General features: G+C 41.6%; 1 protein-coding gene across 2 annotated transcripts in view; it reads right to left on the reverse strand.

Moving 5' to 3' along the window:
- The window catches only part of Dixdc1 (DIX domain containing 1), a 104,384-nt gene that overhangs the window by 39,105 nt on the left and 40,548 nt on the right, over window positions 1-24,731 (reverse strand). For both annotated transcript variants that reach the window (XM_008832791.3, XM_008832790.3), the window contains 4 exons: window positions 10,840-10,969; window positions 5,607-5,732; window positions 2,479-2,710; window positions 1,361-1,468 (listed from right to left, as the gene is read on the reverse strand). In XM_008832791.3, the coding sequence (XP_008831013.1) occupies window positions 1,361-1,468; window positions 2,479-2,710; window positions 5,607-5,732; window positions 10,840-10,969 (596 nt within the window). The remainder of the gene's footprint in view (window positions 1-1,360; window positions 1,469-2,478; window positions 2,711-5,606; window positions 5,733-10,839; window positions 10,970-24,731) is intronic.

The following is a 24,731-nucleotide window of genomic DNA, read 5'->3' on the forward strand; positions in this document are numbered from 1 at the left end:
CTAACTTACGGACACTATCAGGCTCAGGATAGCCAAAGGCCAGCAGATATGCAGGATGTAAAAGACCTCATTATATATCAGAACAGCTTTTGATGCTGTACCAAGTGGTAGCTAGTCCAAACAGCAGGCAAAGAAGCAATTTTAGAGTCTCATTAAAAGCACACCTATGGCTCCATGAGTGCAATTTTCTTTTGAGGCTAGTCAAGAGGTCTTCTAACCAGATAGAAATGTTTACACAACACTATAAAGGTAATAAAGGATACAGAAATGAACACTTTGAAATGTTTAATGGTTTTTATATTATATATGCATTTTAGAAATAGAAAGCACACCTACTAAACGTAAAACTTTTGCTAAGATTGAACTATATTAAGATGCTGGGAAAAGTTCCATAGGACCCCAATAAATTAGGGAATGGTCTGTCAAAATGTAATGGAAGTGTGTAAGGAAAAAAACAGGAGGAAGAAAACAAAGATATGCAAAATTAGGGACAAAAAGCATGTTTAGACTTAAATAGAGCAGACTATTCTGGGTTTAGTAGAAGAGAAAAGAACATCAGAATGTTAGTAAGTAAGCTAATGTGATCTGAGTTGTGTTTATAGGAGCATAATTTTCATGAGCCAGGAAAGTCATCTTTTTCTGTCACTATACTTGGCATTGGTCAGGCTTTTATTAGAGCAAAGTGTCCTGTTCTGGTCTCTGCCTTTGGCTGTAAGAGAAGTAGACTGCTCAACTAGAGTCACAAACACCCACAGCCCACTCAAATGCATGCTAATGTGCCCCAATTCCCAGCTCTATAAATGAATGTAGAAACACTATTGCGTCAGACAGTTCTGAACCATTTCCGCTCTTGCCGGGAGCCTTTTCCAGCCTTCTGGGGCTGTAACTAAAGAGTTACACTCAGGCTTCAGGACAGTGTCATAGAATTGGCTACCACAAATCCTGATAGCTAATAGAGAAATGTCAGAATTACTGGACTGGGCTCTCCGAGGTCCCAGTCATGCCCCCATGTGGTCATAGCTAAGCATTGTCATTGGGCCTCTGCAGTTTCAGTATGGGAAATTCATCAGCACCCTACTCCACCCTCTTGTTAACACAAACCCACAGGCAGTGCTGAGGACTGGCCTTTAATGCCAAATATAAACTAAGGAACCCAAAACGGGCTAGATGCCTTTTGTTTTTCAGTACTGGAGGGCTGAACACAGGGCTTCTGGCAAGGCAAGCACTCTACCACTGAGCTGCACAGGCCCAACCCCACAGGTACCCTATTGTTTGTGATCTTGCTACTTGAAGCTTAGAATCCCCAAGAATGCCGCTTTCTGCTAGTACTGTAGGAGTAAAGCTGTAAAGTCACATTTACCTGGAGCAGCTTGACTCAGATGGGGACCTTTGCTGCCCTTCATATTGCTGCACCAGCGCCCGCACACTCCAGTATGGGTTCTCGATTTCCTCATCCATGCTGCTGTTCCTAAAGCCAGGGGGCACCAGCAAAGGAGACGATGTTAGTCCTACAGTTCAGGCCAGCTCTGTAAGTTGATTCCTTGCAGTTCACTGTGCACTACAGGTAAGATGAAAAAGACAGGCAGGCAGTGTGGCACATACTTGTAATTCCAGCATTCAGAAGAGGCAGAAGGATCATGAGTCTGGTGGGCTACATAGCAAGATCTTGTTACAACACACACATACACACACACACACACACACACACACACACACAATTTAGAAGTGAATAAGGCAAAACCTTCTCTCCAAAGGCATATAACTTAGTAGGCGAGGCAGATGCAAAAAAAAAAAAAAGTGATTTCACCAATCTCTGCAACACCTCAGGGTCACCAATCTCTCCAACATCTTGAGGTCATGCCCTCTCTCAGCGACTACACAATCCCAAAGCACTTTCTGCCATGAATTTACAGGGCAGCTTGGCCTTCTGGATACTTTCCAGGGTATAGACTCCCCCAGATGGACTACATATATCCCAGTGAAGAAAACATGCCATGCCAGCCGCATATATTTAAATTTGGGCACCAGAGCAAACTTACACACATGGCTCCTTACATTCTGCTAGCTGCAGAGTAAACATCTCAAAAGAAAGAGTTGAGCCTGGCTTGCTGGTATGGGCCTGTAATCTCAGCTATTCAGGAAGTTAAGACAGGAGAATCCTAAATTCAAGGCCTGCCTGGGGTACAGAGTGAGTTCAAGGCCAGCCTGGGCTATTTCATAAGACTTTGTCTCAAAAAGGAAATAAAAAGAAAGTTGGGGCTGTAGCTTACTGGTAGAGCTCTTGCCTAGCATGCATGAGGCCAAAACCAACCGAGCTTCTCTGATTAGGCATACTTTTCCAAACCTCTACTACTAGTCTGTGATCTTTTCTGCAGTGTGGGACTGATCAGTTGGTATTTCCATCTACAGCACTATATTATCTAAGTGAAGAAATCCAGAGACAAGTATCAGGTCCCCTCTCTGGACTTTTACCCTTACCTCTGTCTGTATCGGAAGACATCCCGTCCTGACCGTGACATGTCATGGCACACGTCAGCCAGAGCAGCAGCTGCTCCTTGGGCCATAGCAGTGGCACAGTGCGGTTGGTGACTCTGCACAGTGGCTCTGGAGTCCCTTCCCTGGCTCACTGTCCTGCTAGAACCAGGTTTAAAATGAGCTGCCAAGGCAAGGACCAGCCTCATGATGGACTTCAGGTTTCCTTCCACAATATCTAAAGGAGAAGACAGACCAAAAGGTGCTGAGAGGTAGCAGCAGTGGAATGATGCATTTAATATGTATTACTGCTAATAGAGACAAGGCAGGCAAAGGCTCTGTTCTCATAAAACCAAGTTCAACATGGGGCTCAGAAGGGTTAAAAGCAGTTAAACCAAAATATGATAATAAAGTACTTGGATAAGAGAGGTACAGGGATCTTTAGGAGCTCATGTTGGAGATATCTTAGAGGGTTCAAGGATGTATTCCTAGTGGAAGTGAATCCTCAGTTGAGTTGGGTAGAGAATGGTGTTTTATTAGCTAAGAAGAGGGAAGGGAAAACCTAGGAAGAAGGAACAGTAGGTGTGAAGGTCTGGAGGTGAGAGGTCGGCATAACAGGGCTGTGCTGTCTGTAATGAGAGCTACAAGCCACACAGAGCTATGGAACACTTCAGATGTCACTACTCTCAATAGACATATGCTGTAGGTATAGTAGTGTAAGTGTTAAGTAAATACTTAATATACACACAAGAATGCAAAACAGGCAGTATAAAAATAGAATGCAAAATATCTCAATAAATTTATTTTTTTTGAGACAGGATCTCATTATGTAGCCCTGGCTGGCCTGGAACTAAACTATGTAGATCAGGTTGACCTCAAACTTAACAGAGATCTGCCTGTCTCTGCTTCCTAAGTACAGGCATTAAAGGTGTGTGCCACCATGCCCAGCCTCAATAAATTTTTATATTGATTTCATAGTAAAGTTATCATATTCTGGCTATATTAAAATATATCCTTAAAATGGCTATAATAAAATATATTATTAAAATTAATTTCAGATCTTCCTGTTTATAATGTGGTTTCTGGAAGCTTTTAAGTTCCTATTTGACTTGCATTATATGTCTATGATCCAATACTGTGGTAAAGAAAATAAAAGAAATTCATCATAGCCAGAGCCCTAGGGCTCAAGGGAAGAAGGGAAGGGTGAGGCAGCAGAGGCATCAGAGTTTGGGTCATATGGGACAGGCTAAGCAATAGGAAAGATGCAGGATTCTGTCCAAAGGGCTTTCAGATATGCAACAGCACAGTAACATGTGCTTTTAGTTCATGCTGGCTGCAGTGGGGAAAACAGAAGGGAGAAGGAGAACAAAGTCAATGCAGCAGGACTAATTAGGAAACTGTTGAGCTTCTCCAGGTAAAGACAATGATGCCCTGAATGGCAGTGTTCCCTCAAAATAGCCCACTTTACTGGGCCAGATCCCCAAGCCCACTCCACATGGGGACCAGATCAAAGATTTATCATGGCACTCTAAATTCTGTCCTAGAAAAAAAGAAACATGTGCACACACACACACACACACGCACATACACACAGAGTGAAAGGACTGTTGAAAGTTAACACAGGATATGGGTAAAATTCCATTTGTTTGACTTCATAGCCTTTCAAATGAACAAAGCATGAAAAGGATTATTTGATCGCTTCTACCTGATGCTCTCAATGGTCAGTATTTTCTCACCTGAATAATTTCAAACACACAGAACACCAATAATCCAACATGAAAGGGCTCCCTCCCACCCTCATTCTTGTTGGACCCACAGGGAACAGACCTGGAAGCTGGTGCTGAAACAGAACCTGATCTAGTCAGTTCCAGAAAAGCACCAAGAGGAAGAGGGAATATATATATATATATATATATGTCTTTTTGAGACAGGGTCTCCCTGCTGTAGCCCCAGCTGGCCTGGAATCGCCATGGAGACCAGGCCAGCCTCAGACTCACAGAGGTCCACCTGCCTCTGCCTGGGATTAAAGTGCTGGGATTAAAGGCGTGTACCACCACACCCTGCAGGAGCCTACATTTTCTAAGGACCTCTACATGGCTCCTTCCTCACAGCTAGGCCAACATACTGGGTTGTGCCACTGCAGAAGACTCCATGTGGAGGTCCTTTTGTCCTGCCTGAAGTAGTCTCACTGCCAAAAAGTGAAAAGCTATAAAATATTTTCCATTTAAGCTGGGTGTAGTGTACATCTGTAATCCCAATTGTCAGGAGGCAGAGGCAGGAGGATCACTATTAGTTCAAGGCTAGTCTAGAACATAGCAAGTTATAGACTAACCAGGAAGGACAGTGAGTTCCTGTCTCAAAAACAAAACAAGACCAGGGATGGGGATGTGTCGTGGGCTGTGTCTCAGCTGGTAGAGTGCTTGTCTAACATTCACAAAGTTCTGGGTTCCTCCTCCAGCGCCAGTGTGGTGATGCAATCCTATAATCTCAGCACTCAGGAGGTAGGTGTGGGAGGATCACAAGTTCAAGGTCATCCTTGGCTACAAAACAGTTTCAGAGCCAGCTGGGCTACACGAGACTCTAAGAAAAGGGAAGAAAAGAGGAGAGGGGAAGATGGAGAAGGAAAGGGAGAGGGAGAAGGGAAAGTATGAAATAAAAATAGTTTCTTCTAGAAAATTGAAGGGAAAAAGCATTAAATTAAGATGGTTTGAAACAGTACTTGATCATAAAGCCCAAGGAATTTGAGAAAGTAATCTGTCTTCGTCCTTGATAACTTAAATGAGACATTCTAAAATTAATATCTCAATTTTGTCATTTCTTCTTGTATCATCAATTTTATACACACACACACACACACACACAAACACACACACACACACACACTCAAGCAAACCTGTATTTAATTAGCATGAATGGAGAACGTCTACCTCCTGCAAGGCTTCTGAAGCACTGGGATTTTGATAATCACTCTGTTCCAAGAGGATACTTACCTTTATGGAAAAACGATCCAAGCCCGTGAGCCTAACCCTACTTCAGTCAGACCCCTGGCTATGTGCCAAAGGGGCTTCTAAGACTGCTCAGTGCCCGTACAGCTAAGGGGATTCTTCCCCCCAAGGATGGGATGAGGTCCTAACCTTTAGCTGAAGTCTGGTGCATACGAATCTTTTTGGAAGTCACAAACTGCAGCACTTTCTCCACATTACTCTTCATCTCTTGCTGGTTACTGGGACTCAGCTGCACCCCACTCAACTTTTCTCCTGCTGTTGGGGAAGGAAAACAACACATAATGTCATAGGAAGAATATTATCAAGGTTTTATGGCAGTCAGGCACAAGGGAAGGGAATAGTGGATGAGAACACTAAACTTATCCATAAACACATAAGTGAGTTAAGCCCTAGTATGTGTATCAGAGGAAGTGGCTGAGGAAGAGGAAAATGAAAGCCTTTTGGTGGGCCTCTGTTCTTTAACCTAAACCCACAGTTCTGTGAAGATACTGTGTGCATATTTATTCATTTAACAAATATTCATTGAGTACCCACTGTGTGCCAGATACTGTTCTAGGAAGTACAGCGTAGTGAACAAGGTAAACAAAGTCCCTTCCGTCACAGTCTACATCTATAGTGATGGAAGATAACAAAGTAGCAAGAAGTCAATGTTCAATATAATTCTGGGTAAAGATAAATACTGAAGAAAAAAACTAAAGGTCTTCTCTGGTAATATATTTGTAAAGTCTGAATAAGAGCTATTTAGATGTAAGGGAGACACATACCAGGCTACGGAGCCATAGAGACAAACTCCGCGGTAGGACTAGCTCAACCCATCTGAAGGTCAACAAGGCCAATGTGCTTATTTGGTCATGTGACATATTCCTGTCATTCTAGCACTTGGGAGGCTAGGACAGGAGGATCAGGAGTTCAAAATTACCCTCAGCTACACAGCAAGTTCTAGGTTAGCCTGGACTACATGGCCCTGTCTCAAAGGAAAAAATACCAGTGTGGCTAAAGAAGAGGTAGCAAGGAGTCAGTCCCAGGAAAGCATCCGAATTTCATTCTAAAGGTAAAGAAAAGCCAGTGAGGACTTTCAGACAAGGCAATAAATATTATCTAGTTTGTGTTTTCCAAAGCTGACAGTGTGTGGATATAGATTACCTGAGGGAAGAAACAGATTAGTCAGAAAGATAATGAAAGTTCTCAAGGTAAGAGATAAGGATGCTTTGGCTTAAAGTGGAAGAGAATGGCTTACAAAAAGCCAGATATTGAGCGTATTTTGAATACAAAGCAGATGGTACATGTTAAGGATTGGGTATGACACACGGAGGGAGGAAAATAATCAAGAATAACTTTTGGGGCTAGAGAGATGGCTCAGTGGTTAAGAACACTGGTTGTTCTTGCAGAAGACTGGGGTTCAAATCCCAGCACCCACAGGGCAGCTAACAACTGTCCATAACTCCAGTTCCAGGGGATCTGACAGCCTCTTCTGTCCTCCGTGGGCATTGCACAACACAGGTGCACTTGTCTACATGCATAACACTCATACACATAAAATAGAAATAATAAAATATTTTTTTAAAGAAAGAATAACTTTTAAGTGTTCTGCTTTACCAAGTGGGTGAAAAGGCCATGTGTGGTGGCACAGTTTTAATTTTGACTTACTGATTTTGATTTTATCTGTGAGTGTTCTGTTCTGCGTGTATGTAAGTGCACCCACGTCGTACAATGGCTGAAGAGCCCAGGAGAGGGCATCAGATCCCCTAGAACTGGAGTTACAGGAGGTTGCTAGCCACCATGTGGGTGCTGGGAATCAAACCCTGATCCTCTGCAAGAGCAGCCAGGAGTCTTAACCACTGAGCCATCTCTCCAACCCCAAATAACATGGTTTTAATCCTAGCACCAAGAGGCAGAGGCGCATGGATTTCTATGAATTTGAGGCCTGCCTGGTCTACATAGCACACACTAAGTTCCAAGTAAGGGCTACATTGTGAGACCTGTCTCAAAAAAGAAAAAAAAAAAACTAACAAAATAAAACAAAACAGAAAACAAGTGGGTGAATGATAGCACTTTGTGCTCCTTGTGGGAAAGGAAATAATATGATTAAGATGTATTGAAATGCACAAAAATTCAAAAAAATATACATTGATGGGGGAAAAGCTCTGATTCACTGCATGTGAGACATTCAAGTAGCAAGTTGTATACTCATGGCTGGAACACAAGGAAAAGCTGAAGGCTAAACATACAAATTTGGGAAGAGACCTTGAGGGTCTTTCTTTTTTGCTGTTATGTGTGTGGGTATATGTGATGTATGTGATATATGCACACATGAGTGTGCATGGGTGTGTATGTGGAGGAAATTGGGTATCCTGCCGTGTTACTCTATGTCTTATTCTGTTGAGATGGGGGTCTCCTTTTGAACCTGGAGCTAAGCTGACAGTCAGCAAGCCGTGGTGATCCTCCTGTCTCCATCCCCTGCAGCTTGGGGGTAAAAGGTTTTGTTTGTTTGCTTGCTTGTTTGTTTGTTTGTTTTGTCTTTTTGAAACAGGGTCTCCCTGAAGCCCCAGCTGTCATGGAACTCACTTTATAGACCAGACTGGCCTTGAACTCACTGAGATCTGCCTGCCTCTGCCTCCTGAGTGCTGGGACTACAGGCATGCTGGGGATTCAAACTACAGTTCTCATGCTTACACAGCAAGTGCTCTAACTACTGAGTCAACTCCAAAGCCCCTATGATGTTATTTTATATAGCAAAGTTACAATAGAAAGCAGTGTTTCAGGCTGGGGATATACCCTGTAGAGTGCTTGCCTAGCACATTCAAGGCCAAGTTCAATTTCCAGAACCACAGGCAAACACACACACACACACACACACACACACACACACACACACACAAATATACTCAGAGTTTAAAACCTGTGTCTTGGGTGTGGTGGCACATGCCTTTAGTCAGAGGCAGGCAGATCTCTGTGAGTTCAAGGCCAGCCTGGTCTACACGGTGAGTTCCAGGCCAGTTGGGGCTACAGGAAGACCCTGTCTCAAAAAAAGAGCCCCCCCGCAAAAAAACCCTGTGTCTTAGGAAAATAAAACTACGTGTTAATACTGTTTCCAGATGCAGAGAACACCTCTGGAACTGCAAGACACTATTAACCTTGGCTGTCTCCGGAATGAAGAATGGGCAGCTGTGAAGGCTAATATTGATTATCAACAGGACCTAGAATCACCTAGGGGACAAGTCACTGGGCCCACCTATGAGGGGTTATCTAAATTAGTTTATCCTCTGTCTATGCCTATGAGGAGCTATCTTAATTAGGTTAATTGAGGTGGGAAGAAACACATTACAAGTGGGCAGCACCAATCCCTAGACTTGGCTCCTGGGCTGCATGAAAAGCAGAGAGTGAGTCGAGTACCCAACATCATTATTTCCTGACTCCAGATGCATCTTGACCAGCTACCTCAAGCTTCCCTCCTACCTCAGTGCACTTCCCCTTGGACTGTGAGCCAAAAGAAACCCTTCCTTCCTCAAGTTGCTTTTGTCAGGGTATTTTGTCACAAACACAAGTAACTAACACATTAGGCGATGAAGAGCCAGACATAGAGAAAAGGCTTTTAATCCTTTTGTACCACCTAGATTTCCTACCAGTCCACATATAACCTATTTAAATAGGCAAAAAAAAATTAAGTGTTTAAAATGGCCTTTGAATTAAAGGAGATCTAGGTTTGTACCTCTTACTCTGATACTTAAAATAATGTGACCTTGTGAAATTGTTTAATCTTGTAAGCCTCATCAGTAAAATAGTGAAGGTTAAGCATCCCTAATTCAAAACTCTGAAATCACAAATATGACAAAATCTGAAAAGTTTTATTTTTTTTTATTTATTTATTTATTTATTTATTTATTTATTTATTTATTTATTTATTGTCTTTTTGAGACAGGGTCTCCCTGCAGCCCCAGCTGTCCTGGAACTTGCTATGTAGACCAGAGTGATCTTGAACTCACAGAGATCCACCTGCCTCTGCCTCCCGAGTGCTGGGATTAAAGGCGTGTACCACCACACGCGCTCAAAATCTGAAACTTTTAAAGCATCATACTAGTGCTTAAAATTTTTTGATTTGAAGTCATTTCACTCTGGATTTTCAGATTAGTAATGCTTAATTTTAAGTGGCCATCTCTATTCAAATATTCCAAAATTGTTTTTAAATCCAACATCTGAAACATTTTTGGTCCCAAGCATTTTGGATAAGAGACACTTACCTGTATTCAAACCCACATCACAAATAAATCAAAGTAGTGGGCTTGGCTATTTTGTTCGGAACATACAAGTACCCGTTACTTTTTTATAAATCCTCCCTTTTGTTTCCTGAAAATGAGGATAAAGCATCTGTTTCCTAAGGGTACGATGGTTTAATAAAGTTTAACAAAATAGAAAAATGTTCAGTCTTAGCTACAAGTACCACTGCTATTGTTATATCATTATGAATGAGTACTCTGATACCATGAGCTATCTCAAAAAGGTATTCATGAATACACTGCCTGCTGCAAACCTGCTTTTTCCATACACCTGCGAGCCCACATCCCTCAAGGACTCCAAGCAAGGCTGGCTGACTTACATAATAATAAATGTTGGAGAGCCTAATTTGAATATTTGGTTTGGAATTGTGTGGAAACAGAAAAACAAATTATCGTATATAATATTCTTCAAGAGCTCAGTCTTTAACACAACAAATTACCAGTCAATGCGAAAAATGATGACAGAGCTATGGACAAACACCAAGGCTATAAAGCTGGAGGACCATCTAATAAGAATAATACCTCAAATTGAAGATGAAAAACCTTTTCATGAAGCACATGGTTCCTGGTATCACAAGTTCTTTGGCTGGTAACATTTCCTCTTTTTGCCTGGATACTACTTCCTTTCCTGTTTTTAGCTTAGGTATCAGTTCTTTTGGTAGGTTCCCCACTTAGACATTAATTCTTCTGGCAGGTTTCAGTTGAGACATCAGTTCTTCTGGTCAGCTGTTCCTGAACCCCTAAAACTAGGCAGGATGTCTTTTCTACCATATTCCCCTCTGTGCTTTCTCCATCAGAATACCAAACACATAAATAAAATTGACTTCACTTTCCAGTCTTTCCAATTTAGATTGGGAACCCTGAGAGCACTGATGGGGTTAACATCTTCCAAATATAATACAGTGCCTGGCACACAGTGTTGATCAATGAATAAGTAAATGACGTAACCTCGGGCAAGTATTTTAGGTCTTCTCTACTTCTATTGCCATGTATTTTAAAGGAAGAAAAACCTGCTTTGAAAGGCCTATAGAGAGAAAAGATGGCCATGTTCTGGTTTACACTAGTGTCAGAGTCCCAGGCCAACTGACCAACAATCTCGATGAGATAGGCCAGGATCACCCCATCTCGGAGATCCTGTCGTAGGTCCTGCACAGGCTTCACCGACGGCCTCTTCTTCAGCTGGGCGTTCACCCAGGCCACATAGGCCTGAAGCTGTTGCTGGAAAATAAAAGGTGGAAAGACAATGACGAATCTACCTTATCCCCATCCTGTACCCTTTAAGGCAGCATGAGACGGTGAGGTATAAGTGGGCAATCTATACCCAGGAGGAGGAGAAAGAGGTTTTAAGACAAGAAAGAAGAGATCTCATGATCGGATCCAGAGCATGCTCCAAAATCTCTATAGTTTTATGTTAATCTCTGGGGATAAGCTAACCTCTGACTTGTTCCACACTGTAGACATAGACAGGGGATAAATGTTTCTGGAGCTGTGGCTCTCACTTTTTCTTGAGTTTTGCTGTTTCCAGGGATAAAGGCAGGGCCTAGGACCCCAGTCAGATTTTGGGTTCAGACACTGCTGCCAGCAAGCCACCATGTTTTGCAATCACAACCCCTCATGTACTTTATGCCCAATGGTCCAGGACACTCCTACAAATTAATATTGTAGAACCAGAAATGAGCAACGAGCCAAGCTCAGGGCTGCCTCTCCCATAGCTCCTTTCTTCAAAAAGAGACACGTGAACTCATCTCACAATGAAGGCAAGATTTACTATCCTGAGCCCATAATCCCAGGATGGCTACAGAGTTAGTTTGCATCTGTGTTTTATATTGTCAAAGAGGATCTGATGACATACGACTGACACAGAGAAGGAAGAGGAAAGAATATGGTAAACAGTGGTCTTGAAAACCAAGAAGGTTTACTTCATACAAAGTTAGGGCTCTTGTGCAACCAGAAACCTTTCAGGCTTCTTGGCTGGGACAACTAACTAACTCATTCTGAACCTCACACAATTATTCTATTTTGTCCATTAAAAAGATTTTGTATTAAGATGTTTATTCTGATTATTTAGTCAGAAGATGGGTATTCATATCTAAATAACACTTGAACAATGCCACACAGTCCAGGCAATGGCTCCATCTGGTTTCTGTAACAGCCTAAGACCATGAACCTAAAAATTAAGTTCAAGGGCTAATTATATTAAATTATAATTTGGCTAAAGTACGGTTTGTTTCTAAGTCTCAAGTACTTCCTTAATTGAAAGGATGCTGGAAATTACTGGCTGCTTTTCTGAGCGCAAATTAAATCTTCATTAGTTTCTCTGTTGATTTTTGGAAATAGTCACTGAGAAACAGAGCTAGGGTGGTGATTTATCAGCTACTGACAAACTGCAGGGACTGCAATGATCAGGAGGAAGTGTGAGGAGGAATCTAACATTTACTGAGTACTTGTTATGAGCTAAACACTATTTCTGGTGTTTTGTTTTGTATTTGTGGTACTAGGGATTGAGCCTGGTACCTGCTAGGTCTACCCCTAAGCTGTATCTCTGTTTAACTGTCAGTGACTGTACTGGCTCAGGGCCTAACATGAAACTGATGCTTATCAAATGGTACGTATTACTGTCATCACCATCATCCTTTAATTGGATTCTCAAAAAGGCACCACAAAAGCCAGTATTACCTCCATTTTAAAAATGTTGTCCATGCTATTATAAAGGCCTCTTGCTATCCAACTCATTGCAGAATAGAGACAGCTGTACCTTTTGCCTAATATGGACCAGACACCTATCCTCAGAGACCAGCTGAGCTATATAATGCCCCAAGGTCTGCTTTTATTGCACAAAGTACTGCCTAGAGCAGCTGGGCAAAGAGCACCTCTGGAGGGAACACTCTAGTCTAAAGAAATGAGTTAAGAACAGAAAAGGCATTAAGAATAACTGTGAGATGTCGGGCGTGGTAGCACACACCTTTAATCCCAGCCCTTGGGAGGCAGAGGCAGGCAGGTCTTTGTGAGTTCGAGGCCAGCCTGGTCTACATAGCGAGTTCCAGGCTAGCTGGGGCTACAGGGAAACACTGTCTCAAAAGAAAAAAAAAGAAAGGAATAACTGTGAAACTGTGAGATCTGAGTAGCTGGTTTATGTAAAAACTCCTATTAGGGCATGGTGATAACATGCCTATAATCCTAGCACTTAGGAGGTAGAGTCAGGAGGATCAGGGGTTCAAGGTCATCCTCAGTTATATAGCCTGTCTGAGACCATATGGCACCTGTCTTAAAATAAAAACATGCTGGGCATGGTGGCGCACGCCTTTGATCCCAGCACCTGGGAGGCAGAGGCAGGCAGATCTTTGTAAGTTCAAAGCCAGCCTGGTCTACATAGTGAGTTCCAGGACAGCTGGGGCTACAGGGAGACCCTGTCTCAAAAAGACAAAAATAAATAAAATAAAAACACAAAGCTCCTAACCAACTTCCCTGTATCTTTTTTATTTGATTGGTTGGTTAAATTTCATTTATTTACTTATTTTGGATCTTTGAGACAGGGTCTCCCTTTGGCCCCAACCGGCCTGGAACTTACTATGTAGACCACACTGGCCTCTCAAAGAGATCTGCCTGCCTCTGTCTCCTGAGTCCTGGGATTAAAGGTATGTGCCACCATGGCTGGCTTTTAGTTTGTTTTTTGTTTGTTTGTTCATTTTGGTCTTTTTGAGACAGGGTCTGCCTGTAGCCCCAGAAGGCCTGGAACTCACTATGTAGACCAGGCTGGCCTTGAACTCACAGAGATCCTCCTGCCTCTGCCTCCTGAGTGCTGGGATTAAAGGCATGCAACACCATGCCCAACTTATTTTGTTTTTAAGATAAGGTCTCAATATGTAGTCCTGGTTGGTGTGGAGCTTACTATGTAAACCACGTTAACCTCTGCCCCTAAGTGTTGGAATTATAAGCATATGCCACCACATCTGGCTCAACTTCCCTGTGTCTAATATCATCCTTAACTCACTTTTTTAATTTTTAAAAAATATTTTATTATTTTTATTCTATGTGCATGAGTGTATTGCCTGCGTGTGTATAAGTACACCCATGTCATGCAATGCCTGCGGAGGTCAGAAGAGGGTGTCGGATCCCCTGGAACTACAGTTATGGATGGTTGTTAGCCACCATGTGGGTCCTCTGCAAGACCAGCCAGTACTCTTAACTGAGCCATCTTTCCAACATCTGTAATTCACCTCCAAGCATTCCTGCTTAAAATTCTTCTTTGATCTCTCATTATCCTCAAGACAAATCCCATTTGCTTAGCTTTCATTTAAGTCTGCCCTGTGCTAGGCCTTGTGCTCTGCCGTAAGCAGTGCTTTGGCTGTGCAATGAGAGTAGACCTCAGAGCACCACATAGCTCCCCCTACTTCTCCATGTGCCCTCATGCTTCAGTCCGTCCAGACCACATGCATTCCCCAAATGCACCATGCTTTCTCACTCCTGCTCCTCCCTCTACCTGTTGTTTTAAAATTATTTTATCTTACACGTTTGAGTGTTTTGCTTAAATGTATGTAAGAATACCTATGTGTACAAAGCCTGTGGAGGCCAGAAGAGGGCAACAGATGGAGGCTATTTACAGAGTTCCACAACTGGTCAAACACAGAGAATAGGTGTCTGTGAGATACACTTACTCCATTGTGTTCCATTGTGACACATCTACAATGGAACCTCGATCCTAAGGCTCATGGAATATAGGGTAGAGAGAATACTAATACATCTCTCAACTCTTACCATCAAAGTTTCTATACTGAACAGAGGGTGATTAATACAGAAAGCCACAACTGACCAAAATGTAGAGAATAAGAGACTACAGTGTGTGAGCTCCTGGATAGGACTCCTATATTAAACCTCGCCCACCCAGGACTCAGGGACCGTTGTGGAAGAGGGGGCAGAAAGATTGTACAAGCCAGGGGTAGTAGATGACTACAAGGAAAGAGTTTTCTAGGCTTCTGAGAACTTGCTTATATGAATTTATAGCAATGGTGACAGCATATACAAGGCCCATGCAAACTCAATCAGACAAAAACTCACCATAGAATTGGGGAAATGGGCAAAAAACCCCAACCTTAGCTGAGGAACTATTGGCAGCTGCTCACTGCTGGGTGATGGAGAGTTGATCTTCTTTAAGGGAGTGATGTTAGATAGGCTGACTAGACTTCGGTGGATGAACTTGCATCAAGGGACATCTGGGGACACAAATTTGACTCCATAGGCCTTAACATATATGACAGAATGCATGAAATCCGTGGGGGGGGTGGGGGGAATATAGGAGAGTAGATAGGGGAGGGGGCTGAAATATGATTAAGATGTATTATATGAAATACACAAAAATTCAATTAAAATATATATGGAAATAAAAAAGCATAGAAGGTGGTACACACCTGTAATCCCAGTGCTGGGAATAGAGACAGGCAGATCTCAGGAGCCCACTGGCCACCAAAACAAAATATGAAGCAGGGTGTGGTGGTGCACACCTTTAATCTCAGCACTCTGGAGGCAGAGGCAGGAGGATCTTTGTGAGATTGAGGCCAGCCTGGTCTACACAGTAAGTTCTAGGCCAGCTAGGGCTACAGGGAGACCCTGTCTCAATCAAGCAAACAAAACAACAACATGGAGAGTGGTAGAGGAAGACACTGCCATCAACCTCTGGCCTACACACAGAGACACAGAGGCAAGTGTGCACATATGCATACATGTATACAGCATGCATGGGTAAATATGCAAACTCATGCATGTGTACATGCATATAAGCTTTCAGTCTGGTAGGGGCAAGTGCATAGCATGCTGAGAGGACATTAGTCAGCCTTCATGAAACCCAAGTTTCAGGGGTAAGGACTAAAGGAGACAGAGAGGTAGATGAACTCAAAAGAGCTCAGGTGTGGGGCTGGAGAGATGGCTCAGCAGTTAAGAACACTGACTGTTCTTGCAGTAGACCGGGGGTTCTTGCAGTAGACCAGGGTTCGAATCCCAGCACCCACATGTCCGTAACTCCAGTTCCAGGGAATCCAACAGCCTCTTCTGTCCTCAGGGGGACATTACAAGACACGGGTGCACTTACCTACATGCAGGCATAACACTCATAAAATAAAAATAATAAATATTTTTTTTTAAAAAAGAGCTCAGGTGTGAAATACACTCTGCAGGGAGTCACCATGGTTCACAATGGTTCAGAATTATTTGACACAGAGTAACAGATGCTCAACAAATATTTGTTTCAATCAGTGAAGCATTTGTTGCATTTCATCAGGCCTAGACCTGAGTTATTGCCAAAGTTAACTGTGCAGGGACAGACAGAAACAAAAAAATTTCATTAGGTCAAGATAATTTCTACTTAAGTAACCCTAGCCTTCCGTTAGCTGTAAAGTAGAAATAAATTGTCTCTGGTGCAAAACTGATTAGAAGTTCCTAACTAGTTTTCATGCACATTAATCAGCATGATAACATCCACCACTTTCCAGAACATCCATTCTGCATCAAAAGTTTTAAGCACATTTCCTCTAAAGTTAATCTTTTTGGCTGAGGCGTTATTCTATCTCCTCTGATGATTAAACATTGAGACTCAAAATAAGGTAAAATAACTTGTTTAAGGTCACCCAGATAGTGAACCATTAATACGGGATTCAAATTTAACTCCCAAGGCAAAGTTCTTTCCACACCTAAATATATATCTCTGAGTGCTAAATGACTTCTGTAAACCTCACAGGATGCTCTTTGGTCTAAAGCACCCCTCCGCATCCAGTGCTTGAGTCCCTTGTGTAATGATTTACACTAAGAGGCTCTCTACTACTCAGTGTGGACCTCAGCAAGTAGTATCAGCATCACTTGGGAACCTGCTGGAAAAACAGACTCTCAGCGGTTCCCTAGCTCTACCAAATCGGAACTTCTATTTTAACAGGATCCTGATAATCTGTATGCCAACTTGACTGTGAGAAACACCAACCAAAACAACTGTTTCCCCCATCTATCAGCGTGTCAAGACAACAGAAAAAAGGGCTGGGATGTAGCTCAGTGCCAGAGTGCTTCATCAGCCTGCAAAAATAATCATCCTTCCGGTCCAAAGCCCCTGAAATCCTGACACTTTGCACCTAATGCAATTCAAAAGAATATCTGGTTTCCTCATTCAAGACACTTCTCTCTGCTTCCCTTCAGCATCTTCTCTCTTTCTTTTCCCCTTGTTCCCACAAGATCACTGTTGGATCGCACGGATGGGGTCATTCAAAAGCCCTAAGGATTATTTTTTTAAATTTACTATTTTCATTGTGAAATAAGTTCTGACATAAAAACAAACAAACCGTGGGCTGGAGACATAGCTCACTTGGTAAAGTGTATGCCTAGCATGTACAGGTGCTGGGCCCAGTCCCCAGGACTGCATAAATTGGGTATGGTCACAATTGCTTATAATCCCAGCACTTAGGCAGGAGGATCAGAAGTACAAGGTCCTCCTCAGCTACTCAGCAAGTCAAAGCCAACTGGGATTCATGAGACCCTCTCTAAAAAAATGGAGGTTCGAGGTAGGAACATTTATATAGTTGTTGTTTTCTGAAGTTTCCTTATTATTAAATTTAGGTTATAGTTTTTTATCAAAAACACTGTACTCTTCTGAGTGCACTTTTTTCCTCTTTTTGAGACAAGACCTCATATATCCTAGGCTGGTTTTGAACTTGTTATATAGCCAAGGATGACCATGATCCTCCTGCCTCCACCTTCCAAGTGTTAGGATTACAGGCACATGCCAGCACACCTGATTTTATGTTGTGCTGAGGATCAAACCCAGGGCTTCTTGCATGCCAGGCCAGCACTCTACTGACTGAGCAATTAAAACATTGTAAGCCCTTGAGTGCCTCATCTTAAATATCACAGGATGCCAACACATCACATTATTGGTGAGGTTACTGTCACTTGTTTAAGGTAGTATCTGCTAGATTTCTCTATTGTAAATCTATTTTCCCTTTACAAATAATAAACATCTTGTGGGAAGATGCTTTAGAAACTATAAAAATATCCTTTTCTCATTACTCCTTTCCCCATCCATTTAAAATTTAATATCCATTGATTTTTCTTTCCTATAGCAATTTTTACTTTGGTGTTTCCCAAGTGATAATTTTCAAAAATTTTCTGAGGCAGGACCTCACTATGTAATTCCATCTGGGCTTGAACACATAGCAGTCCTCCTGCCTCAGCTTCTCAAGTGCTAAGAATATCATATGCACTACCATGCCTGGCTCCAACTAATGATGTCCTAACTCCATTACTCATTCTGTACTTATTTATTTAGAATTCTTACTGTGATGGTGAATTTTCTCTTTTCCTTGCTTATTTTTAATATTAGTATGAGCTTGTGATTTTACATTTCTATGCCATTACTCCATTGCCAATGCCACTCAAATTGTGGCGAGGCTGCTGGAATTCCTTCATATTGGTCCTGTATCATTATCACATGTACAGGTCTTTTTTAAAGATTATTTCTTATTTTTAGTGTATGCATGTGTGTCTATATGAATGTATGCCACATGTATATACATGCCTGTGGAAGCCAGAAGAGGATGCTGGATCCCCCTGGAGCTGGAGTTATAAGTGTTTGAGCCACTTAATGTGGGTGCTGGAAACCAAACTCCATTTCTCTGCAAGAGCAAGTGTTCATAAGCACTGAGTCATTTCTCCAGCCCCTATATTGTGATTTCTTTTTAAATATTTTTTACGTGTATGAGTCTTTTGCCTGCATGCATATACATGCACCCATGTTGTGCAGTCACTGCAGAGGCCAGAAGAGAGTGATGGATCCCCTGGGACTGGAGTTGTGGATGGTTGTTAGCTGCCATGTGGGTGCTGGGAGCCAAACCTGGGTCCTCTGCAAGAGCAGCCAGTGCTCTTTAACCACTGAGCCTTTTCTCAGTTACATGTGATTTATTTTTAAAACGTAACATAAAATTTGCCTTGCTAACCTCCTTTTTTTTCAGACAGGGTCTGTCTCACTATGTAGCCAGGCTTACCTCAAACCCCTAATCCTCCTGCCCTCATCTCCCAAGTACTGGGATTACAGGTCAGTACCACCCTGCCTGAGTATTTTAACCATTTAAAGCAAACACTTCAGTAATGCTAAGCATGTTCACAGTGTTGGGCAACATCTATAGACATTTTTAATTTTGCAATGCTAAAAATTCTGTAGCTTTTAAAGAACCCCACATTGTCCTTCATCCCCAGTCTCTGGGAACTACTATTCTACCTTACGTCTCTACAAATATGACTACTTTAGGTGCCTCGTATTAGTGGAATTATACATACGGCACTTCTCTTTTCATGACTGCTTTATTTTACTGAATAGAATGTCTACAAGGTTTATCCATGTTGTACACAACAGGATTTCCTTACACTTAAGACTAAAGAGTGTCCTACTGTACATACGTACCGTAGCTTATCCACTCACTCATAGATGGACAACTGGGATGCTTCAACCTCTTGATTCTATAATGCAGGCAGGATCATGAATGTGCAACTATCTTTCTGACACTCTGATTTCTAACTTTTTGGATGTAAGATTCTCAGACCAAATAATTTGCTATTGTTACTTTTCAAAAGAATTCTGGTTCCCCCACTCCACCCCAGCCCCCCACCCCCATTTTTTTTTAAGACAGGGTCTTGTTATATAGCCCAGATTGGCCTCAAACTTGTGATCTGCCTGTCTCAGCCTCCAGAATGGAGGATTATAGGTGCACACGATGCCCAGTCAGTCCTCTGGTTCCTTTTAGATTTGGGTGTGTCATATACTCATTGCTCCTTGGGATAAGATCAGGTCCTCTCAGGGCAGCAAGACAGCTCAGTGGGTAAAAGCACCTGCTTTAAGCCTGAGGATCTGAGTTCAATTCCTAGAACCTACATGGTAGGAGAGAATTGATTCCAGCAAGTTGTCCTCTAACCTCCACACAATGCATCATGGCACATGCATGCATACACACACACACACACACACACTAATAATAATAATAATAAGTGTAAAAAATATAATAAAAATAAATCTGTTTCTTTCAGTAGAGTATGAGATGCATGTATGCATACGCACTTATCACTGTTGACTTATTTTGATAGAGACACACATATATGTGATATGGTAATTATATATAATTTGTACCACAAATTATATTGATGCTTCTTCTAACTCAACTGAATACCACAGGGTTCATTCATCCTTCACTTCCCCTTTCCTTATTTTTAAATCCTTTTTCCAACAATAAGAAACCCGACTCACTATTCACATAGTATCTACTTTATATTATATATATTTGCTTGATCCTAGAATATAGTAGTTTCGGACTTACAAATCTATACCTTGTGAAAAACAGATTTGCAGATCAGGAAGTCTGCCAACTGTCTTGCACAGTTTCGTCTTTTGCCTTACGGTATACAGTCAAACTACTGAATCTGAAGTTACTTACTTGGTCCTTTTGTTTTCTACTCCTTTCAGTAGAGTTATGTTATTCATTTGCAATGAAGACAATTTCATTTCCAACCGCTTTGGGTCATCCCCATATTCTGCTATATTTTCGAGCAACAATTGCTATTTGAGGGTTAACAAAGCATTAACAGTTCTAAAAGTCAAAGCTACTTAAAAATTCAGAGAAGTATCATTTCTCTGTATAGTTCCTACCTCATTCCCTTTCCTCCATTCTTTGAAACCAATTCACACCTATTTCCTATAGGAAAACAACCTTTGTTTCCAGTTTATACATAGGGAAAAAGATGGCTATGTATATATTTTCTTGTAAAAAAAAATGCTAGCCAGGAGTTGTGGCACACCTTTAATCCCCCAGCATGGGGTGGGGGGCAGAGGGAGGTGAATTTCTGTGAATTCAAGGCCAACCTGGTTTACATAGTGAATTCAAGGACAGCTTGGGGCTACAGGGAGACCCTGTCTCAAAAAAGACCAAAAAAAAAAAAAAAAAAAAAAACTATAGTAGGGGCTGGAGAGATGGCTCAGGAGTTAAAAACACTAGTTGCTCTTGCAGAAGACCCAGGTTTGAATCCCAGCACCCACATGGCAGCTGGCAACCGTCCATAACTCCAGTTCCAGTGGATCCAACTCTTCTGACCTCTGAAGGGCACTGCATGACACAGACACACTTACCTACATGCAGGAGATATACACATACACATAAAATAAAAATAATAAATAAAAATATTTTTAGAATGCTAGCCAGGCATGGTGGCATGCCTTTAATCCCCTAGCATTTGGGAGGCAGAGGCAGGCAGCTCTCTGTGAGTCAAGGCCAGCCTAGTCTACATAGTGAGCTCCAGGACAGCTGGGGCTACAGGGAGATGGCTTAGGTGCACTTACATACATGCAGGTAATACACTTACAGAAAATAAAATTGATAAATATTTTTAAATGCTATAGTGTTGAAACACTTTCATTTTGCTTTTTTTTTTTTCATTTCACTTAATATTTGCATCCAGGAACTCACTCTACATTGGTCTGCAGAGATCTATATAGTGCTCTATCATGCAGATACATGATTTATTCAACCACTGTCTTATCTATCAGTAAATATACTATTTTGGAATAATAAACAAGGAGTAAGTTTGTAGAGAGGTAATTTCATGCTGACCAAAGTCTACTGTCAGGGTAGAGTCAAGAAATAAGATTGCTGGATCAAAAGCAAGTGTGTATGTAATTTGATATTTATCATCAAATTCCTTGTCAAGAGGCATGTACCCATTAGCATGCCCATCCCCAGTGCATCAGAGTACCTATTTTGCCATAGCTTTATCAACAAAATATACTGTCATACTTCTAAATTTTACCAATATGATAGGCAGGAAATGGTATCTTAGTGTTGTTTGAATTTTTTGTTGTTGCTGTCTTTGTTATTGTTTGAGGCAGGATCTCATGCAGCCCAGGCTGTCCTTGAACTCCCTATGTTCTTAAAAGATGGCCTTGAAAGATGACCTTGAACTCCTGATCCTCCATCCTAAAACTTCTGAGTCCTACAATTACAAGAGTGTGCCATCATGCCCAGTTCTTTAATTACATTAAGTTTGAACTTCTTCATAGGTTTTGGGACATATTTTATATATATATTTTTTAATTTTTTGTGTATGAGTGTATTATCTGCATGTATGTAAGTGCACCTGTATCATGCAATTCCCAAGGAGATCAGAAGACAGTGTTGGTCCCCTAGAATTGGAGTTATGGATAATTGTTATCTGACATGTAGGGGAACTGAACCCAGGTCCTCTGCAAGAGTAGCCAGTGCTCTTAACCACTGAGCCCTCTCTCCAGCCCCGATATCTTCATCTTTTATTATAATCCATATAAATGATCTGTTCCTTTTTCTCATTTTTCCACCAGAGTTTTTGGTTACTCTGTAACCCCCACTATTAAAAAAGTTTGGGTTTTTTTGTTTTGTTTTTAAAGGAATAAGGATTTGTTTTGGCTTAGGCTGTGAGAGGATGCAGTCTGCCTGTGCAGGGAAAGCACATTAGGTGGACTTCACTGCAGTGACAGAAAATGGCTGAGATTCCTCATGCCCTGACAGACAGGAAGCAGTGAGTGAAATGGAAGCGAGTTCTCTAGTATCCGGAACACAGGTTCTTTGCTGATATACGTTGCAGACACTTCCCAGCTCAAGAGCTGTCATTTCATTTATGGTGAGGTTTTCCTGGAGTTTTCTGTTTGATTGATTTTATTAAGTCTCTAAATTTTGAGTCATAGTTAGAACGCTGAATTAATAGGTGAAAGAAAAAGTCATTCATTTTTCTCTAGTTTTTTTTTCTAGTATGGTTTCATTTTTTGCTTTTAGATCTTATATCCATTTGGAGTTTATTCTTAAATGTGATATGAAATACATTTCCAACTTATCGTTTCCCAAATGGCTAACTGCTCACTTAGCATCCATTTATAGAAATGTAGTCCCACTCAATCCCAATTATTTGATATCATTTTTAACACATACTAAATTTCCATAAGTTCTTGGGCCTATTTCTGGGCTTTCTATTCTTTATTACTTACATCTACTCAGGCCCCAGCACCAAAATGTGTTACTCAGAGAGTATTTTGACACAAAGTCTCACTGTGTAGGTTTAGAGACTCAAACTCTTGGTCTTCCTGCTCAGCATCCCAAGAGTTGGAACACACACACACACACACACACACACACACACACACACACACACACACACACACACACGAGAGAGAGAGAGAGAGAGAGAGAGAGACAGACAGACAGAGACAGAAAGACAGAGAGAGACAGAGACCCAGGCTAGCCTCACATTCACTGGGTATCTGAGGATGAGCATGCCCAATTTATGTGGTACTGGGGAGCAAACCCTGTGCCTCACACATGCTAGGCAAGCACTCTACCAACTGAGCTATATCCCCAGCTCTGTGTAGTAGGTCTTAATATCTGATAGGGTTATACCTCTCCCCCTGAAAATTTTCTTAACTATTTTTGTCTATTTATTTCTCCATAGGAACATCAATTTCAAACTAATTTCCTAAAAATGATGATTGGATTTTTATTGGGACAATCTTTTTCATTATATTTGTGTGTGTGTGTGTGTGTGTGTGTGTGTGTGTGTGTGTGTGTGTGTTTGTGTGTACCATGCGGTGCATGTGGAGGTCAGAGGACAACTTGTGGGAATCAGTTCTTTCCTTCCACCATGTGAGTCCTGGAGATTATAATTCCAGTTGCCAGGCTTTACATAATGAGCAATCCTGCCAGCACTGGTGGGACTGTCTTAAATATATAAATTAACTTAGAGAGGACTGACATCTTTATGGCATTGAGTAATGTCATAAGAACAGGTGATATGTTTCCATTTGTTCAAGAGTCTCTTTCAGAAGTGTTTTAAAGTTTTCCTTACATAGATTTCACACATTCTTGTTAAGTTCAATTATAAGTATTCCATCTTCTGTGTTGCTCAACTGCAAGAGAGGTTTCTGCAGTCAGGACACTGACACAAGAGGATCATGATTTTAAGGTCAACCTAAGCTACACGAGGAGACCCTATGCCCAAACAATTACAACAACAGCAATGGGGTTTTCTCTATCATTATTTTCTCTGATTGGATACTGTTTGAGTACATACACTATGGATCTGAATATGTTGATTTATATCCTGTTACCTTACTTTCTATTGTTTGAGTTTTACCTTCAGTTCTCTGTAGTTCCTAGTATTACTATCAAATTATCTGTAAAAGGTGGGTTTTAGTGGTGAAGAGATGGCTTAACATTTAAGAGCACTTATTACTCTTCAAGAGGACCCAGGTTCAGGGCTGGAGAGATGGCTCAGTGGCTAAGAGCACTGGCTGTTCTTGCAGAAGCCCTGGGTTCAAATCCCAGCATCCACATGGATAACAACTATCCATAACTCCAGTTCCAGGGGATCTGAAGTCCTCTTCTAACCTCCATGAGCATGCATGACATGGGTGCACTTACATACATGCAGGCAATACATGCATACACATATGGTGGTACATGCCTTTAATCCCAAGCACTCAGGAGGCAGAAGCAGGTGGATCTCTATGAGTTCAAGGCCAGCCTGGTCTACATAGTGAGTTCCAGGCCAGCTAGGGCTACAGAGAGACTCTGTCTCAAAAAGACAAAAAATAAATTTAAAACTATAAAAAATAATAATAAACAAAAAGTTTTTAAAAAGAGGACCTGGGTTCGATTCCCAGTACCCACAGGGCAGCTGACAGCCATCTGTAACTCCAGTTCCAGGGGATTTGACATGACACCTTCTGTTGACCTAGGAGGGCATTGCACACACAGTATACTTATATACTTAAAGGCAAAACACTCATATACATAAAATAAAAATAAATACATCTTTTTAAAAACATTTAAAGGTATTTTACTAAAAAAAGAAATTATCAGCCAGGTGTGGTGGCTCATGTCTTTAGTCCCAGCACTCGGGAGGCAGAGACAAGCAGATCTCTGTGAGTTCCAGGCCTGCCAGG

Source organism: Nannospalax galili, unplaced genomic scaffold, assembly GCF_000622305.1.
Source record: "Nannospalax galili isolate Female #2095 unplaced genomic scaffold, S.galili_v1.0 scaffold335, whole genome shotgun sequence".
Classification (NCBI taxonomy): domain Eukaryota; kingdom Metazoa; phylum Chordata; class Mammalia; order Rodentia; family Spalacidae; genus Nannospalax; species Nannospalax galili.